The 26,261-nt window shown below is 35.3% G+C and overlaps 1 protein-coding gene across 1 annotated transcript in view; it reads right to left on the bottom strand.

Moving 5' to 3' along the window:
• The window catches only part of LOC136027718 (SID1 transmembrane family member 1-like), a 97,279-nt gene that overhangs the window by 22,555 nt on the left and 48,463 nt on the right, over positions 1–26,261 (bottom strand). Inside the window, exons 10-15 of the mRNA XM_065705172.1 lie at positions 22,974–23,118; positions 21,104–21,187; positions 17,469–17,698; positions 14,773–15,036; positions 11,817–11,964; positions 2,655–2,852 (exon numbers count right to left, since the gene is read on the bottom strand). Coding sequence (XP_065561244.1) covers positions 2,655–2,852; positions 11,817–11,964; positions 14,773–15,036; positions 17,469–17,698; positions 21,104–21,187; positions 22,974–23,118 — 1,069 coding nt within the window. The remainder of the gene's footprint in view (positions 1–2,654; positions 2,853–11,816; positions 11,965–14,772; positions 15,037–17,468; positions 17,699–21,103; positions 21,188–22,973; positions 23,119–26,261) is intronic.

Raw genomic sequence — 26,261 nt, 5'->3', positions numbered from 1 at the left:
CTAGTTATTGGAACAACCTATTAAGTGCCCCACACGAAAGAAAATCCTGGATCCACCCCTAGCCCAATGCCATTTATATTTAAGAAGTATTTTTTTCGATTATGGTATTTGTACAAAGTCCCTGCTTTCTCTCGGCTTACCTGCTCCAACTTTTTCTTATTAAGAAATCTAGAAGTAGAACAATTAAGAAACAACACAGAGAAAGTAATTAAATCGTCTCATCCTAATCAATGAAAAAGGAATTGATAGTGTTGGATTTCAAATATTCAGAAACGACATATTTCTGGAAATAATTCTTTGTTATAAAAATGAAAAAAGGGGATAATGTACGCCACAAATCTTATTGTGTCGGGGATAAGAAAATGAATAATTTATCAATTTTACAAAATAAAATTTAAAACGCAACTGTCTTAAAAATTAACCAAATTCATTACGAGTTTTAATCCAATTGATATAGAGCAATGTATGCACAACAAGTAGGTACGACCTTCACACATTTTATGAAAATGCAGTTGGGAACAATACCAAGCTGCCGCCAAGTAAGCCACGTGCTGTCATGACTTTGGGCTCCTAAGATTGTTAAACTTCATTTAAATCACGCGTGAGCTTTTTCAGTGTTTATATAGAAGTATACGCCCCTGTTAGTCAATTAGTCGTCTATCATGTCAAAACAAAGACAATGATTATAGACTTTTTTAAAACGAAAAAGTTGGTTGAAAGCAGACCTTAGTTGGTTGACACAAACCTTAGATGAAATGGGAATCAATTTAAAATACTTCAGTAGGCAACGTTAAGACGGATTTTCATCAAGCAGCGGCCAGTTTCCCCATAGAGTCTATTTTCACTGTGCAAGTCACTCCTTAAACTTAGCCCTGTGGCATTCGTACAACATGCCTGTTATGAGAAATTGTCTAGAAACTTTGAAAGAAGTCATTAATTTCTTTAGAATTCAATTCAAACGCTCTGCAATTTTCAAACAAATTTTTCAACAAAGGAATCCTATCACAGGGACAAAAAGAACAAGATTAAACAAATTTTGCGAGACTAGATGAGTGGATCACTTAAAAGCAATCATTTTATTTAAAGATATGTTCATTATTGTCTGTCACCTAACTTGTCGCCATCTTTGCAATTAGAAACTCTAAGTCTCATATATTTTCTCAAACATGCTGACGATTTAAAGAGCGGAGTTAGAGATATGGGAGAGAGGAGTGCTATATTTCATCCATTTTTTACTGAAGTGACTGAACTGTGTCAAGATGCTGAAATCAGCATTAGAGGGCCCAGATGGGCTCCAAAATAAAAATATAGGGATAATTACGCAACAGCGAAAGAGGGTCCAGAAACGTATTACCGACTTTCTGTGTTGATTGCACTTATGGAAAAAAACAATAATGCTTGACAGATATGGGGCCCGGAAAAGGGCCCAAACAAATTTTCTTTTACACAGTTCCTATTATAATACTTTTGATTTCCCCCAAATTAAATTCCTAATAGCCATTGACTCCCACTACCTCTGCTAACAATTTTACTAAATAAACAGCACTACTAAAAAATCCTGAATTTTTTTTTAGCTAAAAAAATTAGGAGCCAAAATGTTAGGCATTCCGGTAGCCCTGTCACCCTCTATAAAGAGAATTGCTTAACAACAGGTTTTCATGACTTTAAGAGTCATTCAGAAGTCACTAGACTGAAATTATAGCATGATCAAACTAAATGGCGTTACTACATTGTTTTTGATTATCCCAGACCAACAGACTAATAGATTCACACAAACAGGCCGAGAAATTTTATGTCCCCAATCGGCTTGAAAACGAAACCCTAAGGTGCAACAAGTATATAAGGCGAATATAAATGATAAATAGAGAAAAGAATTCCAGGAGGTTTGAGGAAACTTTTGGTTTTTCAATGCTACAATGATAAAAGCAAAACTGTTTAAAACATATTTTGTTTTCAGTAAAGTGCAAATGACGCTCTGGCCTCAAATAGGTTCAAGTGGTCTTTGACCCTTGTCTTATTTGTGGTAATATCTGTCCATTTTAAGCTTGAATTGTTTATTCATTATAATTTATATTCGTTTCAAGTTTCATTTATTCTTCCATTGTAACATCTGTTATTTTTAAGCTTGGCGTGATTATTCATTTTAACTTCTGTTCGTTTTAGGTTTCATTTATTCATTCATCATATCATAATTTCAGTTCGTTTTCATTTTAATTTAATCTTAATATATGACTTTATTTCAGCTTGTTTCAGGTTTTGATATATATCTCAAGAATAATTCAATATAACTTCAATTGATTTACGTGTAACCCAGCCCCCGTTTAACGCAACCTCATTTAACCTAACTAACCGCTTATATGGGTTGAATCAAGATTGAAGTACATGGGATAGAGAGAAAAGGGCAGATTGAGTTAGTTGAGCGTTGAATTGTACGGGACTGAGTGAAACATGGATCGAGTTGAATGGAGTTAAATTACAAGGGAAACAGGTCAATTAGATCCCCCAGTAAAACTCCAAAAAATTAACATTAATTTTGTACACTAAGCAGGCCTGCATATACTAAATAAAGATTAATTTTAAGAAAACCACCTAACTGAGCTGCGCCATAAACACAACATTTAATTTTGACATACAAGTGGAAAGTACAAGATTACCTTTTCAAGCTTGTTATTCTTTTCTCTCATATGCTTATGCTTAACATCACGGAAAAACACAAGAATACAAAAAAGTATTCCCAGCATAACGTATCCAACATTGGAGAAAACATGGTTGAAATCGGTCAGTTTACCAAAAGGATGAGCACAGAGGAAATTGTAATAGCATAAATCTTGATCTCCAGTATCGTTAAGTACCTAAATACAAAATATTTGAATAAAAAAAGGGTCTGATTTGGATAAAAACTAAGGTGTAAGGAGAAACCTTAGATAACCCATCTGCATGGCAATACACCTCTTCTCACCCACTCGATTTTTAACCAAATTGTCATGTTACGACCATTTTTAACCAAATTATTAAACAATGCTATTTTGCAAAACGAAACTGATTTTAACATAGATATTGACAAAAATGACAAAATGATTTGAATCGAAAATTCGATTCTAACAAGGGAATCTCATAAAAATGTTGTTTTGAAGTTTTATACTAGGCAAGTATGTGTAATTTTCTGTAAACATATAGTGACTGCTCATTTCTTCCTACGAAGCAGTCATTTCCTTTTTGTTTATCTTCTGTAAGGATAGGAACATCCTGGTTTACACTTCATTTAAAATTCGATTTACACTTTCCTAAGTTCTTGATCAACAACATACGTTTTTCAACATAATATCCTACGACATGTTCAGATGCTGAATAAGAAAAAACTTGCTCCATAAGAAATTGAAAAAAAAGAAACATTTCCTTTTTTGTATAATGCCCCTTTATCTGGAAGAAATAATCGACTCTGAATGGTTGAACTTTAGCCACCCAAGTTGATTATATAGTAGGCATATACCGAATACCTTCGTGAGGTTGATTAACCCCAATATTTTCATCCAATAGTCAAATTTTATGAAAGGGATGAATTTTGGTAGTGATCCAAACAGTCAATCCTCAAAGTAAAGGGGTTCGTAAACTAGCAACTTTATTACCAATAGCTGAATCTAGGCAGCGCCATAGCGCTGCCTAAGTAAAGAGCAATGTGGGCACACTGTATAATATATTTATTATTATTTTGGTTTTAGACCAGGGCAATTCGTACCGAAGGAGTTGTCGTAGAAACTTCAAAAAAGGATTCATTCGATTGGAAATTGAAAGACATTGTGGCTCTTTTAATAGTTAAAAGTGATTGGAGGGCAACTAGTCCTCCTTCCACGCCAACCATTCCCCAAACCCATCCAATCAAAATTTTAAGACAGTCCACTTTGTTCAACGTAGTTGAAAAGTCCAGAAATTATGTCTGTGATGATGACACCCCACCCCCACTGCTCTCAGAGCAAGGGTTGCAAGTTAAGCCCTGGGGGCATTTAAAGTTTATATAGAAAGGATGATTTTATAAACTTCGGAGGGGGCTCATTGGATTGGAAATCAGAAGTTGTTGCGCCCTTTTTAAGATTCAGAGTGACCGAAGGGTGGATATTCCCCTTCCCACGTCGTATTTTCCTGAAATTTATCTGATAGAAATTTTGAGACGACCATTTGTTGTCGTAAAAACTTCTTAAAAGGCTCATTCGATTGGAAATTGAAGAGGCTAGTGCCTCTTTTAGTTGTCGAAAGTGATTAGAGGGGAAGTCATCCCTTCCACGCCCACCATTTTCCCAAACACATACAATCAATATTTTGAGATCTCCATTTTGTTCAACGAAGTTGAGATGTCCAGAAATTATGTCTTTGTGGATTACACCCACCCACTCCACAACCCTCAGGGCAAGGGTTGTAATTATGCCCTGGGTGCATTTAAGGTTTATGTAGAAAGGGTGATCATACAAACTTTAAAGGGGGCTCATTGGATTGGAAATGAGAAGTTCTAGTACCCTTTTTAAGAATCAGAGTGATCGGAGGGTGGATACCCCCTACCTCGTATTTTCCCACAATGCATTTAATAGAAATTTTAAGATGATCATTTGTTGTCATAGAAACTTCTAAAAAAGCTCATTGAATCGGAAATTGAAGGGGCTAGTACCACTTTTAATAGTCAAAAGTGACTAGAGGGCAACTAACACCCCTCCGACGCCCACCATTTCCCCAAACACATCCAATCAAAATTGTGAGGTAGCCATTTCGTTCAGTTTAGTTAAAAGGTCCAGAACTTATGTCTTTGAGAATGACAACTACCCCAGCCCTCAAGGGAAGGGTTGTAAGTTATGCCCTAGGGACATATAAAGTTTTTATATAAGATAAGATAATATTTATTTTCAAAAGACTATTACAAGCTCTATAGAGCCGAATTTGCTTTATATGTGAGTAAAAGCTAAGAAAAAAAAATCAAAACAGTACATTAGGTCAAACAATTAAAATTAAAAAGAAATTAAAAAAGCAAAATCATCAAAGATAAAGGGCAAATCAGTAAACTTAACAATTAAATTACAAAAACATTGCAGTAAATAAAAAAAAATAATAAAAAACGGCAATAGAGGAAAAGGGGAATTTGGCAAGTACATAATCACAAATTATTATTAAGGTGTTCCAGAATAAAGGGTATAAAACTTTTACGAAACCTCTCTGTAACAGCATGAATCGGAGAGTAAGTTGGGATTGCTAAGGAGGCTGACCGGGGGAGTCGGAGTCTAATAGGATTGTGAAAATCAGGGAGTAAGTCCTCAGTACGGGGATTGGAAATGACTGATTTAGCGAAAAGCAGGCGAATTTTTTTCCTCCTTTCTTTTAAGGTGGTAATGCGTGCAGCTTTAAGGAGGAAGGAGTATGGAATTTCGCCTTCTTTGTAAATGATCCTGAGCGAACGCTTTTGGACCGACTTGAGTTTGTCACTAAGTTCATTTGAAAGTTGCGAATGCCAGACCGGACATGCATATTCCAATAACGGCCTGATAAAGGATAAGTAAACACGGAGGGAATGTATCTTAGGACAATTAAATTTGTTTAGCAGCTTAAAAATGGATAGTGAAACATTTGCTTGTTTAACAGTGTTGGGAACATGTGTGTCCCACTTAAGATCATTAGAAATTGTGACACCAAGAAGCTTAACATGTTTCACTAGCATTTCGCGTGGGATCGGGTCGCAAAAAGCAGGAGTAGATTTCAAGAAGTTGATCGTCATTATCTGTGATTTAGTGGGATTTACTGTCATATTTAGATTCTTAGATTCATCCGAACATTGGGTTAGGATTTCAACGGGGTCACTTTTAATATTCCTATGACATACTTCAAGGATCGACAAGTCATCTACATATTTCCATCTTTGGGGGAATTCCTTACCAATTTCGTTAATCATCACAAGAAATAATAGTGGTCCCAATAAGGTTCCTTGAGGTATTCCACAGTACCTAGGGAGGGGGTTAGAGAAGGTATTTTTGTATTTTACAACTTGTGATCTCTATGAAAGGAACGATATAGCAATATAAATATAAAGATTGGTCGTTTAAACTTTGGAGGGGTAAATTGAATTGGTAATCAGAAGTTATAGGACCCTTTTGAAGATTCAAAGTGGTCGGAGGGCGGATACACCCCACGCACACACACACCTCGTATTTTCCTGAAATGCATCTGATAGAAATTTTGAGATGACCATTTGTTGTCACAGAAACTTCGAAAAATGCTCAGTCGATTGGAAATTGCAGGGACTAGTGCCCCCTTTAATAGTCGAAAGTTACTAAAGGGCAACTAACCCCCCTCCCACACCCAAAATTTCCTCAAACACATCCAATCAAAATTTTGAGATAGTCATTTTGTTCAGCGTGTTTAAAAGATCCGGAAATTATATTTTTAAGGATAATGCCCCCCCATCCTTCAGGGCATGGGTCGTAATCTATGCCCTGGGGGCATATAAAGTCTTTATAGAAAGGGTGGTCGTATAAACTTCGGAGGGGAATCATTAAACTGGAATCTGAAGTTCTAGTGCCCTTTTTTTAGATTGAAAGTGATCGGGGGGAGGATAGACCCCCCCCCACACCTCGTATTTTTTTTTTAGATTGAAAGTGATCGGAGGGAGGATAGCCCCCCCCCCCACACCTCGTATTTTCCTGAAATGTATCTGATATAAATTTTGAGATTTGTTGTTGTAGAAACTTCAAAAAGGCTCATTCGATTGGAGATTGAAAATACCTTTTTAATAGTCAACATTGTTGGAGGGCAATCAGCCCCCCCCCACACCCATCAATTCCCAAAACACATCTAATCAAATTTTGAGATAGCCATTTTGTTCAGTGTAGTTGAAAGGTCTGAAAATTATAGCTTTGAGGATGACACCCCCCCCCCAAAGCCCTTAGCGCAAGGGTTTCAAGTTATACCCCGAGAGCATATAATATTCTTCAAGAAAGGGTGGTCATAAAAACTCAGGAGGGAGCTCATTGGATCGGAAATCAAATGTTCTAGTTCCCTTTTTAAGATTCAAAGCGATCAGGGGCACCAGTCTCCCTCTCCCCTCTCCCCCCTATGTCGTGTTTTCCAAAAATACATCCAATGAAGATTTTGAGATAGCCAATTGTTCAAAAATAGCCCAAAGATCACATAATAAGGCATTCGAGGGGGACGTAATCCCCCAGAGTCTGGGGGTATAGGTTGTGAGTTATACCCCAGGGGCATATAAGGTTTATACGGAAGAGGTGGTCGTGTGAACTTTAGAAGAGGCTCATTTGATTTGAAAGGTATAGTTCTAGTTTTTTTTTTAAGAGTCAAAAATGATGGAGAGCAACTAGGCCCCCTCCCTGACATCTCTTTTCCCAAAACGCATCCAATTGAAATTGTGACATAGCCAGTTTGCTAGCAATAGTCCAAAACAATAGCCCAAATAACAATGTCATTAGGGTGGACAAAATCCCCCGGAGCCCATTGGCAAGGGTTGTAAGTTATGCCGTGGGCATATAAGGTATTGTGGAACGAGCAGTCATATAAACTTTGGATCGGATGGAGCTCATTTGATTGGAAGTTGGAAGTTTTAGTGCTCTTTTTAAGAGTCAAAAGTTAATGGAGGGCAATCATCTCCCTCCCCAAAGCCTATCATTTCCCAAAACATATTCGATCGAAATTTCAAAAGAGCTATTTTGTTCAGCCTTGTTGAAAGGTCCAGTAATTACGTCTTTGGGAATGTCAACCTCCCCATAGTCCCCAGGACAACTGGTAGTCGTATAAACTGTGGATCGGATGGAGCTCATTTGACTGGAAGACGGAAGTTCTAGTGCCCTTTTTAAGAGTCAAAAGTGAATGGAGGGCAATCAGCCCTCCCCTAAGCCTTTCATTCCCCAAAAATATTAGATCGAAATTATAAGAGATCTGTTTTTGTTCAGCATTGTTAAAAGATAAGGAATTATGTCTTCGGGGATGTCAACCTCCCCATGGTCCTCAGGACAAGGACTGAAAGATAGGCAATTCATTCACTGCTTACACATAGTATATGTTATTGAGAAACGTATGCATGTCTGAACTTACTTTCCAAGAAGACGAATGATATTCAGGTGAGATTTTCAGAGAATGTTGAGGGGAGAGTTGAACTAAATCGAAACAAGTTATGAGTATACGGATTGTCAAAAGGGTGCAACCCAGGAATAACTGAGTATATTAATTTGGAAATTCAGGAAATAAAAGGGAGATGATCAAAAAGACAATATTTGTATGCTATCAATGCTACTACAACTACCACCACAAATACTACCAAACTACTCCATTTACAATATTAAGGGGAAATTGAACTAAATCCAAAGACACTATGTGCATACACATTGTCAAAATAGCGTATCTCAAAAATTGATTTGGGTATTAAGTTAGAACTTTCTGTGAATACTTAAAGTGGAAGATTATCACACTAGAAAGCAACATGTGCACAATACTGCTAATACTACTGTTACTGCTATATTTACTACTATTACTTCTATTGCAACTGCTTGTAGGGCTAAGAGCATTGATATGAAAATTTCAATAAGTATATGAACATACAGGTTATCAAAAGGACATATCAGCAATGTCATAGCAATGGCTAATTGCATTAAGTTGAAACTTCCAGGACTCGATGAGAGGGATGTTCTACTGACCAAAAGGTAATATGTTAATACTACTACTGCTAGTAGTACTACCGCTATTCAATTTTTTTTACTAGTAATATCATTAATACTACTGTTAATAATATTATAACTATGCCTAAGGATATGAAGGTGAAATTTTGGAAGATGAACTGAACCAGAACACGCCCTCTGTATGCAGGTTGTCAGAAGGGTGTAACTGCAATATCTTAGGAACAGTTTGGTGTGTGAAGTTGAGACTAACAGGGCTTGCTGTGAGAGATGTTGAACTAACCAACGAAAATATTTACATCCTAATGCTACTGCTTTTCATACTACTGCTACTGTCACTTATTAGTACTTCTATCACTACTACTGCCACTAAAACTTAAGTTACAACAACTTATTTTACTGCTACTACTGCTACTACCATTAAAACCAAGGATATAAAGGTGAAACATTGGGGAAATATAGAAACTATACGGAACTAACTCGAAGCACACAATGCCCTTACAGGTTGTCAATCGGCTGCATGCTTCAGAAATGCTTCAGGAATGGTTGATTAAACCGAAACTTTCTGCCTATGTTGAAGGGGATATTGAAGAAATCAAAGGTGCTATGTACATACTAATGCCACTAATACGGCTAAAACTATAGCTACTGCACAAGCTAAGGGTATTAAGGTGAAGCTTTTAAGGAATATTTAGACGGATGTTGAACCAAATCAAAGCAAACTCTGAGCATGTGGACTTTCTAAAAGGTAGCAAAGCAATATCTGAAGAACAATTTATGTTATTAAATTAGACCTTTAAGGGTAAGTTTTGCGGGAGTTTGAACTATCCAGAAGGAACTAAATGTATACTTTTAATACTACCAATACAATTACTGTATCAAATGACGGTAAGGGTATTAAGATGAAACTTATAGGGATCGTTTAGGTGTTTCAATTAAACGAAAAACTGTATGGATACAGGTTTTCAAAGGGGCATATAAGCAATATCATAGATACCACCACTCAATAATAGCTAGTAATATCACTGGAACTTTTAAAAGAGCTAATTCGATTCAAAATTAAAAGTTCTGTTGCCCTTTTTAAGAGTGAAAAGAGATTGGAGGGCAAGCAGCCCTTCTCTCAAACCCATTCATTTCCCAAACGCATTCAGTCAAAATTCCGAGACAGCCGTTTCGTTTAGCACAACAGAATGGTTCAGCAACTATATTTAGATATATTAGACATGTGGAGCCCCCACAATTATGCAATTGGCCCATTATGATTTAAACAAAATGTTGCTTTTAAAATAAATCCAAAGACATTGTGTTTACGGTTATCAATAAGACACCTCAGCGATATATCAAGAACGACTGAGGGTATTAAGTTGAAACTTCTGAGGATACTGTTATTACTACATCTGCTCTTACAATTTAAATAAATAAAAAGAGCGTAAGTGTATCCAGGTTGTCAAAGAACATAAATATAATCTTATGGGAATGATATAAAGTTTTATTTTTCAGGTCAACTTCAGAAGCTATAAAATTAAATTAAAAAATACTGTTTGTGCCAGGATTAAAAATTATTGAAAATGTTTCTCCAACATGCAAACAGCAACCCACTCTATAGATTCTTATAGAAAAAACTGAAAAGATGTAAATTTTTTTTCATGAAAAAGACGATGTCAATAAAAAACGAACAGAAATTAATTAAAAATTTTTTTTCCACAAACAAGTTTTTAAAAGAGAACTTAAGAGCTCCATTAAGCCAAGAATGAGCAGAAATAAAGTCAAATAATCCTCCAAACGTAAAACTACCGCAAATGGTTATCAATAGATAAATGAAACTCAAAACGAGCAAAAATTACAATAATTAGCCGAGTCAAACTCAAAATGAGCAAAAATTAACATGAGTAGGGCTGATAACCTCCATACCTTGTCAAGACCATAACATAATTTGCAATTTACTGAAAACAAAAGATATTTCAAATATTTTCACTTTTCTTACTTTACTGAAAACAAAATATATTTCAAACGTTTTCACTTTTCTTACTTTACTGAAAACAAAATATATTTCAAAAGTTTTAACTTTTCTTACTTTGCTTTTTTTAAGTTTGACTCGGTTATTTATTGTAATTTTTGCTAGTTTTGAGTTTCATTCATTTATTGATAGGGATTTGTGGTAGTTTTGTGCTTGGAAGATTATTTGAATTTATTTCTGCTCATTCTTGGCTTAATGGAGCTCTTTACTTTTCCTTGAAAAACTTGTTATGTGGAAAAAGTTTTTTTTAAATTAATCAAAATCAAGGACAATAACAACTAAAGAAAGTGATAATGACACACTTGCAGTGATTCAAATATTTTATTTTTCAAAATGAAATGGCTTCACTAATAGTCACACTATTACAAACAATGAAAGGACAATGGTAAAGGCTGCTGCCGATGAAATTAGCCTTGGTAACAGACATAAATTCAGTCTAAAATATGGTCTTCACATGAAGGCTCAAATGAACATTAAACGGATGAAGATCGTTCCCATGAGGAGCAAAAACCGCACTTTACACATTACACACTTAGAACTTCATTTGTCAGGAATGAAAGTGACCAAAGTTGCCAAAGACTTTCAAGCCAGCATAAATCTCAAATTGTTTTGAATGGGCAGACAGATTATAGCCTGTGTTATTGATTAGCTGAAATTCTGCCAGCAATATGGCTAGCAAGAGCGCAAATGGGGGAATGGGTTCTAGGTTCAACCTCCCCATAAAAACTTGAAGATAGGAGAAATCTTATAAAACCTAAAATCGATCATTTAATGGGACAGACCACCCTCACTTAGATGTGTTTGGACCGATAATTTTTTTTAATAAAAAAATATCTCCTAGGACTTGGGATATACTTCTAAAGGAAATATACATTTTACTCAAAAAATTATTATTTGTAAAAAAGATTAACAAAAAAGAAGTAAGTTATCAACAAGGACCGTTCCAACCACTGGGTACTTCAATAATAATTTCATTAATTAGCCACAACAGATAGCGAACTTAGCAAATGAAACCTCTTTTCGCTATATCAGCTATTTTAGAAGCAATTTGATAAATTCTTTTTCATTTTTGAAAACGTGGTTTTACAGAATGTTATTCCTTCATTCATTCAGTAAACGAGTAATTAGTAAGTAAATTTTACCTTTTGATAAGTAATGACAAGTTGTATTACTGGAAGAGCATAAAATGTAGACAGAGTTAATAATTGCCAAATGTATGAGTAAAACCGTTTTGATAAAAACTTATGGTCCTTGCGAGCCAAGTCAGAGACGTAGAGAAACGTTTTTGTCCTGAAAGGGAAAAAGCTTCACAATACATATCAGGCACGTACGCAGGAATTTTTTTCGGGGGGGGGGCAAAACCTTCAAAACAGCAGATATAAAGTAGCACTTTTTTTATTTAGTAATGCAAAAAGCACGTACATCGAAAAATAGAGATTAATTTTAATCTGTAGTATTGTAGCGGATGGGAAGAAGACTGAAGCCTCAAAAGTGCGTTTTGGGCTCAGGTTATGTTCATAGCGATTTAGAACCAGAGATTAATCTATTATATCCCACTGAAAGGCAAATTTTAGGGTTAACAGTGCGGTATGGGTGCTGTGGGAGGTAGTTCTTTTACTGCAAAAACGTAGATTTTAACTGAAAATGATAGTTTCTATAATTGATCCATTAAAAGCTGTACTTTATCCTGAAAAGGGGGGATAAACGCCCTAATATCAAGGATAATTCTATCTTGCTGTGGAAAGCAAACTTTCTTTACAAAAAAAAAATAACAATACAATTGCTAATTACTTCAAAGAGGGTAAAAAGTTAGACAGAAAATGGGTTAATAATTGGGTAGTGACTTGACCGGATAATTACATGCTGTAAAATCCCCCAAAAAAGGCTTCACACATGTATCTAGATTCTTAAGAAATGTCCTACTTTTCCCAGAAATCCCAAGAAACCATGGGGAAATTAAGCATTTCACAAAATTTCGGGTGGGGGGGGGCAGGCCCGAAGGCCCCCCCCCCGCCCTGCGTACGTGCCAGCTATATATATAAACACTATTTCGATAAGGAATCATGAATGTAAATCTTAATATATGAACAATTTTTTCAGCTAAGACAGAAGAAACAACGATTCTATGAAAAGAAGCCATAAAAACAAGAGCAAGGCAAAACCTGATTAGTATACAAAAGGAACTTCCTATTAGCCTGGACAATTTCCTAACCCAATTAATATTTTCAAGTAAGAATGAAGAAACAATAATTCCATGAAAACAAGCTATGAAAGCAAGAGGAAGGAAAACCCAATTAGTATACAAAAGGAACTTTACCGTCAGATTGGACACTTTCTTAGCAAATCCTATTGTCGTAGGTTAATAACTCACTAGCTTAAAATATGAATCAGAAGAAAGAAAGAAGTAACTTTAAAAGCCAGATAGATATTCTCATATTAAGTAGAAGTGAACAAGAGTAGGAACACTATGGTAACCCACCTACTTTATTATTGTTTATAAGTGTAAAAACTTTTGATAATTATTTGTTTGCTACTACTACTAACTAAAAGAAACACCAAGACTCCTGACGCCAATACAGTTGCGCACACTATTCCTCTATCCTAATTTATTCAAAACTTTTATCGTTACACACTCCTATGAAGTCCGTTTTTTTTTTAATTCTTTCTTATGACCTCTTCCCACTACAATAGGGGACAATTTGCTTTTTGTTTGGCCCTGGATGGTTGGCCAGAAAGAGCGATCTGACAATCTGTCACTCTTCCTCAGCAGAGCGTGTCCTAACCATCTCAACCTTTCTCTCAGTATAGCTGTAGAAAGCATGATCAGTATAGCTGTAGAAAGCATATTTTTCATACAGCTTACTGTTTGAAATACGGTCAGTCTGACCGAAGCCCAAAAGAATCCACAGAAAATTCCTCAATATAAAGAAACTTGTATAGAGGAACAGTGATTACTACCTTGTAACGTTGAAGAAAACAACTGAAAATCTAACTGAAAACTTGAAATGTCTTGAACATTGAAAATATAGCCTGAGAGAGAAGATGGTTGGAATTTTTGACATGCCATTTAACTAGATTAACAGGTCTGGACCCCTTCATAGAGGAAAGGAGCTCGAAAAGAAGGGGCAAGGATCACCATGAAGCGGAGGGTTCTCTTCTCTCATTTAAGTACCTAAGGCAAATATTTGAAAGTTAATGAAAACTAAACACTGTGCTTTATTTTGCTTGCAAAATCAAAACATGGCATACTATTAGGAGCTACCATTTGTAATCTCAGTTTTACCCCCATATCGAAGGACACTGGATTGTTCTAAAGGAATATTGTTAACTATACAACAGATATCATGGACTTATATAAACAAAGCCGCGTACAAAATTCTACCCTTTAAAATCAGTTTACCAGCAATTACCAAGATCCTAACAAAAGGAACAGCAACAAAAGCAAGTAATATAAATAGATAGCCAAATTTTTAGTTGGGGATATTTTCTTTTTTTAAGGGAGAGGAGTTGCTGAAATCCAAAAAGTGAAGTTTTTGAAATTCTTTGGAGAGATAAGGGGCAGTGAACATTGGCTGAATTCAAGTGAAAATGCCCCCCATTTCCAGGTACGCTTAGAAATATATTAGGCTATATTACTCAGAACATTGTATGGTCATTGGAACTACAATACTGGTGGAGCTTAGGAAATACTTTCCCACCCATGAAAGAAACTAAAAATTAAAGTTCCATAAATTAAATTTTTCTTAGCGACTAGATGGATGCAAATAGTATAAGATTTGGTGCGCTATAACAGTGGTCAAACAGCATACAAAAATAGAATGCAGGAAAAGACATTCAAACAACTGAAAATGTAAAAATTTTCCCCAAAACTTGAAATCTATCTCGTTTCAGTTTTTCTTGAAAGAATAAGTGTTCACTTTTTTTTACAGATAAGCTTTTCCCTAAGAAAATTTAGATGGCACTCCCCAATAGTGAGATAAAAGATACAACCAGAGACAGGTGACTAAACACAGGTTTCTTTTTCTGAGCCTAACTGAAACAAATGAAACAAAATAAAAGAAAAGTATTCCTCGTTAGTGCGAGGGTTGAGTAATTTACCTGAAGACATCTTTATCAAGATAAGCATCTTCAAGCATATCGATCTCTTCTTCGTTTAGTGAAGATTCTTTCGAATCGATTTCGTTGTTGCCAGATACAGACCCAGAAGCGGTAATATGGCGACGGCTACCGAAACTATCAATTAATCTTCCTTCGTAACTTCTAACGGGGAAAATGGGACGATCAAGTGATGACGCTGTTCCATATCTTTGGCTATCTTCTGCTTCTAATAAACTTCGCTCTAACGGTGGGGCAGGTCCAGAACTAGAAAAAAATTTGCTCTTAAAGCGAATCTCCCTGGTTAAAAGCGAACAAGATTTTCCAAACGTAAACGAGATTTACTCCTTTCTCATTGGCTTAATTGCTCCTTGGGGGGTGTGCCAGAATATCTAAAGACTGTTGACTTAAGCTAACTCGCCAACTTAAGCCAATGAGAAACATGTAAATCTTGGATATTAAAAATTATTGCTAAGAATCATATCTTATAACTACAAACTTAAGAATCTTTGGGATTATTTATCGGTATAAGATCTGCAAAACGACAAAAAAAAAATCAAAGCTGTATGATTAGTACAACCCTTACAAATAGTAAAAGAAGCATATCTTAAATGGCCAATTTTAAAGAAAACTGATAATAATAAAAAAAATTCACAGCCAAAAATTTTGGAATCTTTCGGCAAATCGAGAGGCTACTTAACAATGCTCTACGTCTTGTAAAAATAGTTTTATTACTACTTTTGAAAATTAGAGGTGTCCCCACTAATTAATTTTTTATCAAGCTAAAAAAAAAAAAAAATATGCAAATTTGTCTGGCCTATTCATGTTAAAGCTTTCAATGAAGCCACATTTATTTTTTCATCAAAGAATCTGCTCGTGTCTGTTGTTAATACGCATTTCACCGCTATAGGAAAATAGCATTTGACTTACAACCTGGGAGAATGATTTTAAAATCTCAGTGCAAAGCATCGCAATTTTACCAAAATATTGGCTTCACTTTGCAAAACAACAGATAGAATGGTCAACCAGTCGGTGAAATTAAGCGCAACTATGTAAGAGAATCAAAGTATTCTATTTGATTCTATCGCAATTTTATCGCAATTCTATCTATTCTATCTAGCAATTCTATCGCAAAGCATCGCAATTTTACCAAAATATTGACTTCAGTTTGCAAAAAAACAGATAGAATGATCAACTAACCAGTGAAATTAAGCGCAGCTATGTAAGAGAATCCAAATATTATATTTGATTCTATAGAATGAAATTGAATCTAATTATCAAAATAGAATCAAATTTGGGATCTACACATTTTGATGCGTTGCAGAAGGCTATGGAAAGTATAGCTCTTCTGGAAGCTATTAACAAAAAAAGTTTTTCTCATGGAAGTAAAGAGCAAAACTGAAACCTAAAACAAGCAAAATTCTCACTTCTCAGCCTATGCAAGGCAAATCTACACAACTAGCGCAAAAAAGATATCTGATCATATTTCTCTATATTTAGGGGACAATGCTGTAGCTTTCATGGTATATTTTAGCTTCCAAACGCTCTCACTCCGCCTCTCTGCAATCTTCCAGCAACTAAATAGTAGTGTCAAAAAAAGAAAGAAAGAAAAAGGGACATACCAGAGCACCCAATTACAAAACTGTGATTTTCTTTGCTTTAAAGGTAAACCTCTGGGAGTGTAAACCTCTGGTTTTTGGTTTTTTACAATGATGTCCTGTTTGCGATGGACCCTAGTACTCTCTTTACTAGCTTACAGCTTAGCTAGTTGATAAATCAAGGAGCTAAAATTGACCTCTCTGAAAATACTACTACTATAATCTACTATGGTACGACACTATAAACTACTATACGGTAATAGAATTAACAACAGCCATCAATTTCAGGCATGTCAAGTGAGGGGAGAGAGCGGGCTTGATTAGAGAAAATACTTATTTTGGTACTTTTACTGAAAACTATTTTTGGCATTTTAATGAAAATAATCGATAAAACAACAGAGTTGTCCCCCTAGATTAAAAAAATTGCCCCCAACACATATTTTCGCGAATAGACTCCCCTAATCAAATACAAATTCCTTCTTTTCAACCTGGCAAGGAAATTTTACACTAGCTATCTCTTTAGAAGATATAAAAAGGGAATTTTCTACACAAAAAAGCTGCGAGATGAGTAAACACATGCTGAGAGAATTATCAAATAGCATTTTTCACTCCTATAAAAATTCATAGATAAAGAACAGGAAGTGTTTGTTCATAACAATATTAGATCACAACCTTTTCCTTGAGAATAACAGTAACTTAATTTAAGAAACTTCTTAATTTAAATCAAGTATCTTGCGATGGATTTTAATCAACGCTCAATTTAAATTTTTCCTTTATCCGCATATTAAAGCAGAGATAAAATTAAACCATATATAAAACTTAAACAAAAGAAAAGTATTTTACTTAAAAGCTTCCTTAAAAAGGTATCACACCTGCGTACAGTACTTATACTTCAATACTGCTTTCCTCAAAGGATATATAAAACTGCAAAAAAATCGACCCATAGCTCTGATACAGTTTGAAAGCTAATAGCTTTATCAACAGTACAGCACCGCCGAAATAATGACCACAAAAATAATGTATAAAGTAGAGAATGGAAACTGCAGGAAAATACTGCATAATACAGTGCTGACTGAAATAAAGGGTTGAAATCCAACTTACGTAATACAATGCACAATCCAAATGAATACTCCAAGAATATAAAACAACATAAAGATTCCAATAACTCCCAGCGTTGCAGTGTAAAACTGACTAGGTTTTAATTTCTCAGTTATTCTGAACATTATACGCTTTCTTCTCATGTATACTTGCTGGTCCTTTTTTCCACTGCATTCATAATCATCAGCCTTTACAGAAAATACCAAGTAGAATCCATTTGGAAATTTCTCTTTCTGGAAAAAAAAAAAAAAAACATAACCATTTATCCGTGTATGGCTATAAAAGAAAATTCATACCTTATTATGCCTATAGATGGATTCAAGATTGAAAAGCTCGATTTACACAAATATACTGGCCAAAGCAAATAGATTCTGCTAGCAAAAATTACGCTTCTTTGGCTTACGACACCTCCCGCAGCTTGGCAGGTCGGAACTTCAGCCCTCAAGAATATACATTTGCCTTTGTCACCTCCCTCCAATATCTTCACGTGTTGCCAATAGCAACTAGGAACTTTTGCCCCCACTTTCTGTCATCCAGCGTTCGCATTAATCACTATACGATCGGGAGGTGAGTGTTTCGGCTCTCATATGGCAAAATCCTTACTTCCTTCATAGTTGAATTTTCTGTTTCTTGTTTTTATGTCTTTTTTCAGATGGAATTTCTATAGCCTATGTTTATCATCATGGATCTATATTATTCTGCAAGATTTTCACATTGCTAACTTGATGGTTCAGCCTAATTTCCAAAGGACACTGAAAACCACAAATAATCGATTTTATATATATATATATATATATATATATATATATATATATATATATATATATATATATATATATATATATATATATATATAGACATGCAAGATCTTTAAATATATTACAATAAACACTAGCATCCCAGAAGCCTATCAAGATTACTATGGCTGACGTACAATACACGTGTTTCACTCAGTTCAATATACCCACGTGAATTCTCTTCAAAAACTAGCAGAGCTGACCTTGCTGCAATTTAAAAAAAACCGCAATCGACGAATATAACATTAAATCATAGTTACTTCCTAGTAAGAATACTAGAGCTAATGAATGACAAACATATTCCACAGAGTTCAGCCCACTAAGATGAATGTTTTTCAAAAAATGACAAAGCTGACCTTTGCGCAAAGCAAAAAGAAGTATCTTTCCGTAGGTTATTGGTATTTCAACATCTACAATCTATTCCCTCGTTCAGAAGCCGTGCTATTGATCTAGTAGCGTGAGTAGTTTTTAGGATAGGAAAAATCCATATAGCAGAGTGTGTTTCACATACTAAACGTCAAGAAGCCCTATCTACCCATATGCACACAATATCTGTTACTAAAAACACGATAAAATTCTGGATTCCCTAATGTCATAATCAATACAATCAAGTTGAATTAGCAAAGATTGACTAGGAAAGACTAAGTAGATATAGAATCCCAAATTTCATAGTCGACCGATATTTTGTGTCGAAACAGGCCCAATACAGGGTCTACCCAGACCCATAGGTCTTACCGTACTTAGAATATGCTTGATCAGCGGAGATCAAAGGAGTTACTAGATTTAGAATACTTTTATGTATATTTTTCTATTTTTTATGTATATCATTTCTTGTTTAATAAAGTCAAGTCTAAAAAAAAAAGAAAAAAAAGTCTTTAATGACCCAAAGAAGTCACCGTCGGGAAAAGATTTTCAATCAGTGTAGACTAAATGGAGCGACTAGGAATATCTTGGATCGGCCCAGACAAATAGGACTTGGCGAACTTGTAATGCTTTCAATCTGCCAAGACAAATTAAGACAAATTCAATTAAAACAGCATATTTAACTTTAGTAAAGGACAAACAGTAACCTATCTTTTGGAAATTGGAGGAGCGATAACACTGACCTCGTTTGTAGAAATTTTGTTCGTTTATTTTGGTTGCATCGTTACTCACCGTTTCAAATCATGTCTATTCGTTCTTTATGTATATTAAATATTACTCCTTTTAGGTTTGCTGACATAAACTAGCTATTTTCTACTTGTTTTTAGCTTTCAATTTGCTCTTTACTTTTGAAAGAAAAGCTTTACTTTAAATTTACATTTAAAGGCACCTCCTATATTCTAATTACCATTCAAACCGCTAATAACACGTTCCCAAAGCATACTTAAAGATCTTCTTAATAAAAAAGAAATTTAGTATCTGCGCTCCTAAGAGTCCACTCACCCGTTTTTGGAAATGTTTACAAAATAAGCTTTTTTTCTTTATCCGCTGGCCACATTTAGAGAGGCAGACATTTACTTCAACATTAATATAAAAATTCCAAATTTTTAATCTATACATAATCATTTTAACAGTTTTTTTTTGCATTTAAACAGTGTTTGTACTTTTGTTGTTCTAATCTCCTCTTTTCAATTTTCTCTAAATGTGAAATACTTTTATTTTTCTTCCTTAATGGTTCTTATTAGTCTGATTAAAAAAAAAACATTTCCAAAAAAAGTTTTTCGAGGAAAAGTACAGAGCCATAACAAAACCAAAGACGAGTAAGAATAAAGTAAGAAAATAATTCAAACTTAAAACAAACAGAAATCTCTGGCCTCTCCTCTAAGTCAGAACTTGAATTCCATTGAACTCCCCCCAAGAGCCCCAGAGAGCTTCGACTCAATCTCCAAAGCCATTCCCGAGATATTGCAAATGATTTGAAAACTCGGATGCAGCTAACGTTTTTTTTTTATTTACTTATGCACGTTTAGCATCTCAAGAGTATACCCTTGGGAAACTCTGGGAATATTCGCATAGTGAACGACCCGTAAGAGCTCCTAGCTGATCGGAAAACCAAAACCAAGGATGGTCGCATTTTCTGCTAAAGTCTATCTGTGAACAATGGCTAATTTAAGGTATTTACGACCATTTTTCTAGGATTGGCGGGTGAGGTTAATTCTGGAGGCATAACTATATACCTTTCAACATTTTTAACCAAATGGAATGTCTCAAAATTTGATTCAATGTCGTTGGGATTTGGGGGAGGGCTAGCAAAAATGAGCATTGGAGGGAGGCTGGTTGCCCTCGAGTCACTTTCAGCCTTCGTAAGAGGGTAACAGCTTTCAATCTCCAATCGATTGACTCCCATACCAAGTTGCTAAAAAAAAAACAATCCATAAGAAGCGGCTTGGGAAAATCCCTGTTTGGTCCTTTTCTAGACCTAAGTTGGGCAGTGTTCTTTTGAGGGCTGACCAATCTTTTTCTTCTTTGTAACTCTACACATGCGTTCCCCAAGCCCAAAGACTTAAATACACACGCTTTGAGCCTATCGAGAAACGAATTTTGAGTCCTTTTTTAGCCACATTTTTTAGGGGAAGAGGCTTGCCAAATTACAGTGTTTTGTGCATTGACTGTCTCTTGGCTCTAGGTCTTATGACTGTAAGTTTAAAAATCATCAGGAAAAAACAGAAGTGACTAATTGAAAAACACAAAGCTTAAAAATTTACCTGCAGAAGGTTTTGAAAACAACAGTGGGCTCAGGTAAAATAAGAAAGATAAAAATAATATTTAGAAAAAGAGAGGTAACGAGCCTGTATGTTTTTACAATGTGTCTGCAGAGATTCAACGTTTAAAAGAAAACTAGAAGCAATTATCACTTACGGTAATAGTTAAACCACTTCTGTCTAAAGCTGTCTGCCTAATGCTGTCATACCGCATTTCCTCATCCCTCCCAAATGATGGACACTGAAAAATCGAAGCAATGTAAAAAGACAATTTTTTGAAACACTATTCTTTTGTTCAAACAACAATAGTGAAAACTGACTCCATCTTTTACTGGACACAAAGAGATAGAACTGTAAGAAAAAACACTGCGAAATTGTTCTCTTTGCAATAATTGGAAGATTGTTTCGGAAGAGTCCTTTTACAGAAAAAAGGATAACTTTTGTTCACATGTTTACACGAGAAGATATTAAAACGCATCAAATAACTGCACGAGGATCTTAGTCCACCTAGTAGATAATAGCGTCTACCAAACCTTTTAACATTAAAGTTGTCCATATGTATAGATTGTACTAGATCTTAAATTCATTATTTTCCAGGACGGTAACGCAACGCTTCAAACCACTAATTCGCATTTTAACTCAATTTAAATTATAATCCCCCAACAGTTTCACAGATATAAACGATATTTCAGCACCGAGGAGGAGATAGAGGAAGCAAAATTAGATAAGTTTTTTATAAAATGTACTGACAAAATTAGAGGCTTTGAAGGATTGAAGGTCATATTGCTTGTAATGGGTTCATCTGACATCTATTAAAATAGATGTCAATTTAAAATTTATTAAAATAGAGCCAGTTTATAAATTTTACAACATACATATAGGAGAGTTAAATGAAAAAAGATCCAATAATTCAAAAAGTCACCGTCCAGGTTATTAATTCTTATTAGAAATAAAATAAGGCCTGGAAATGTTTTATAGGGGACAAAATTGTAATTGGATGAAGGTCTTAAGAAAAGTAAAGGGATTACGCTCTTCGGGTTTTACAAAAAAAAAAATTGATAAAATTATTCTAGTTAAATAAGAATTAACTTGAAACTCAAATAAAAGTCTATCAAATAGTATATTATGGTCTATTAGGTTTTTGAGTTTATAAAATATTGTGTCCAAGACGTGATCAGGGGCAGCGGCTGATTGAAGTGGAACGCGCATTTTCAAACTTATGAAGGTTTACATAGAAAATAATTTTTTTAGGAAAAAAGCTGAAATTTTTACATAGCATCTTTCATAGGTTTTAGTTTCATTAAGGTTTATTACAGAACAGATATCAGATAAGAAAAAAAGAAATGTACTATTAAATCCTCCATTCGATGTTCTTTCCAAATAAAATCACTGTCGTCGCAATCACGTCTTAGACCCCCCCCCCTTAATAAGGTCATGTATAGCCCTAGGTTATACAAAAAATTGCTACTTTTGTGAGTATTCCATTATTCTTTGTACTTATTTTTTATCAGCAGTTTGTTCATAATCCCAAATAAAGCCAATTAAAAGAAAAAAAAATCCAGAAACTTTATATATAGGATAGGGCTTTATCTGACCTAATTATTTGGCATGACACAATTGCGACAGCAGCAACTTTTATGTTTGGAAAGATCATTGAATCAAAAATATCACGGTATATTCTATCTGATTTCTGCCCTGAAATAAACATTAGCCAAAAGAAGTGCCAAAAGTAGGCGAATGACAAGGAGTATATAAGAAACCAAAGAAAAAGCTGTTGATAGCTCAATTTTTAGGGGAGAGGAGAATAGGCCCAAAGGCCCACCACTCTTATTACAGGTCTGTCCACTAAACAACATGCAGTCAAGCATGCATATTATCAAATTACTCCATAATATGGAATATCAAACTCCTACTAAATGCAACATATTCCGACATTTTTTTGACATCAATAGCTATATTAATCTTTCAGTATTTAACACGAGAAGTTCACAAGAGACAAAAATGCGGAGAAACTGAATGAATCTTACAGTTAAATTTTGCACAGATACAGTCATACAAAGATCGTCTGGAGAAGTAACATTGACAAGCACAGCAGTGACGTTTTCATCGAATACATACTGATAAAATTCCGGCTCTGATGGACTAACTATGATGTTTCTTTCTTCGTCCAGTCTAGAAAGAAGCGAAAAACATATCAATTGTTGGTACTTTCACTTGTGAATCGATTAAAAGACGAAAATTGAGAACAGAGACGAACAGAGAGCAATAACGAAAATTGCTTACCATAGGCCGGATAAGTTAAACGAGAAATAGACTCATTCACTGGATTGGGTGAGTGTTGGTGCATGTCAGGAATTACGATGAGTTATAGTGTAGAGTGCGGAATGTATTCAAGTTCCATATAAAAATATTAATTTTCGAAATACTGATTAATGGTTTAGTAGGGGTGGAAGATGAGGGTAAAATAAGAAGTTTTGGCCGTTTTTTTTGGATCGTCCCAAACACGCTAATTTGCATCGGGACTTATTTTGAATGTAAGTGGTAATGTTGATTTTTGTTTGTTTGGTTTTATTTCGAAATTTATTTACTGTGTTCTATTGTGACACATTTGCTTGTTTTTTTTTTCTTTTCAGCAAGCCACTTCACGTGGAAGGAGTTGTCATAGAAACGTTGAAGGGGACTTATTCAATTACAAATTGAAAGTTCTAGTGCCCTTTTTATGGGTCAAAAGTTACTACAGGGCAACCAGCCTCCCTCCAACGCCCTCTTTTTCCGTCAACTTCTAAAGACATCCAGTCTAAGCATTAAGATAGACATTTTGTTTAGCATAGTTGAAAGGTCCACTAGCTCTGCCTTTGGGAACGAAATGACCCCCCAAACCCTTAGCAATTTGAACATAATTTAAATATATAATTTGATGTCGAGAAACGGAGATAAGTTTGACCCTGGGCTCAAAAAAGGCTAAGGGTAAAAGATGAAGCTTTCAGGAAATGTTGACAGGAGTGTTGAACTGAATCAAAAAACACTATGTGCATGCAAATTGTCAAAATGGCGTATCAGCAACATCTCAGGAACGGCTTATGGATCTTGAGAGGAATTCGAACTAGATAAAAACACACTATGCGCATGCAAGCTGTCAAAAGAGCGTATTAGCAATACTTCAGGATAGGCTTAGGGCATTAGGTTGAAACTTTCAGAGCCTGATGGAGGGGGGTGGACGTTCAACAGACCAAAAGAAAATATGCGCATGCTTCTACTACTAATACTGCTGCTACTATTACTTCTACTGCTACTGCTATTACTACCAACACGACTACTTAAACTATTAAACTCTCAAACAAGTTGTCAAAAGGGCTTATAAGGAATACCTTAGGAACAGCTTAGAGTATTATGTAGAAATTTTCATGGGCATGATGAGGGGAATGTTCAACTGGCCTAAAGGTAGTATGCCTTACGCTACAACTACTTTTACCACTACCACTGTTAGGACTACTACTACTTTTAAGCATACTTCTGCTACTAGGACTGTGTATTAAGGTGAAAATTTTAGGGAATGTTGAGGGAAAGCTGACCTAAATTAAAATATGTGTATGCAGGTTGCCAAAAGAGCATATCAGCAATATCTAAAAAAACGACACAGAGTATTAGATTGAAACTTACAGGGCATGTTGAGAAGGATGTTGAACTAATCAAACGATACTATGTGCACTACTACTACTACTACTACTACTACTACTGCGACACTACTACTACTGCTATTTCTAATGCTATTATTAGTACTGCTATTACTACGACTATTATTATTAATGCTACGACTGCTACTACTACTACTAAGGCTAAGGGTGTTGAAGGTAAAGATTAAAGGGAATATTGAGGGGAAATTGAACTAAACCAGAACACACTATGTGCATACAGGTTGTCAAAAGGCGTTTCAGAAATATCTCGGGAACGCCTTGGGTTATTATGTTGAAACTTTCAGGGTGTGATGAGAGGGATGTTCAACTGGCCTAAGGCAACATGTGCGAAGTACAACTACTACTACCACTACTACTGCTTCTACAACTAAGACTAAGGGTATTAAGGCAAAATTCTCAGGGAATACTGAGCAACTACTACTGCTACTACAACTACTGCTGCTACTGCTAAGGCTATTAAGGCAGAACCTTCAGAAAATGTTTAAGGGGATATTGAATTAAATAAGAAAACACTATGTGTATGCGGGCAGTCGAAAGGGCGTATCAGCAATATCTAAAGAACAGTTTTCAAACTTTCAAGGTATATTGAGAGAAATGTTGAACAAATAAAAAGGCACTATGTGCATACTACTACTACTAGCAGTAGTAAAACTAATGATTCTGCTACCGGTACTAGTAATATTAAGGCTAAGGGTATTAAGGTGAAATTTTTAGGGATTGATGAGGAGTATACTGAACTAAATCCAAACGGACTATGTACATGCAGGTTGACAAAAGGGCGTATCATCAATATCTCAGAAACGGTTTAGGGTATTAAGTAGAAATTTTTAGGGCATGACGAAGGGAATTTTTAACTAATAAAAAAGCGTTATGTGCATAATACTACTACTACTACCACTTCTTCAATTACTGCTATTACTACTACTGCCCCTACGACTACTACTGCTGTAATTACTACTATTGCTAATGCTAAGGGTATTGAAACAAACTTTTCAGGGGATTTTGAGGGCAGTGTCAAACTAAACCAAAACACATTATGTACATGTGGATTATCAAAAAGGTATATCAGCATAACCCAGCAACGCCTTAGAGCCGTGATTCCCAACGGTGGGGCGCATGCCCCACCTTTGGGGCATGACAATATTTTGATGGTCAGCTCACTATTGGAGCCTTAACTTTGGAAAAACCCTTTTCATATCAATAACGTCACATTCAAATGCATTAAAAGAGCCAAAAAGATAAATGCTAATATTGTAATCACTTTATACATTGTATAAAAGCCGTTGTATTCAGGCAATATTTTTCATTAGCATAAAATGTGCCAAGTAGAAGAAGGCCCAATAAAAGATACCAATCTGTTGGACTATTAGTGGAGCCAATTCACAAAATAGTAGAAGTGGGGCAAGGATTTTCCCACATTTTTTAATGAAGACACAAAAACCGGAACAAGATTGAGCAAACTTGCTCAAAACAGGGGGTAGCGGCAATTTCGCTGTTTGGACAAATCGTCGACTAATATGTCCGAATCCAATTTTTCCTCTTTTTCAACGGCCATGATCATGAGATCACTGCGTCTGTCATTTCCCACTGTTGCACGCAGATAATCCTTCACAAACCCTA

This window comes from Artemia franciscana, chromosome 5 (genome assembly GCF_032884065.1).
Source record: "Artemia franciscana chromosome 5, ASM3288406v1, whole genome shotgun sequence".
Taxonomy (NCBI): Eukaryota; Metazoa; Arthropoda; class Branchiopoda; order Anostraca; family Artemiidae; genus Artemia; species Artemia franciscana.
Note: the sequence above shows the minus strand (reverse complement) of the source record. Positions and strands in the feature narration are given on the sequence as shown.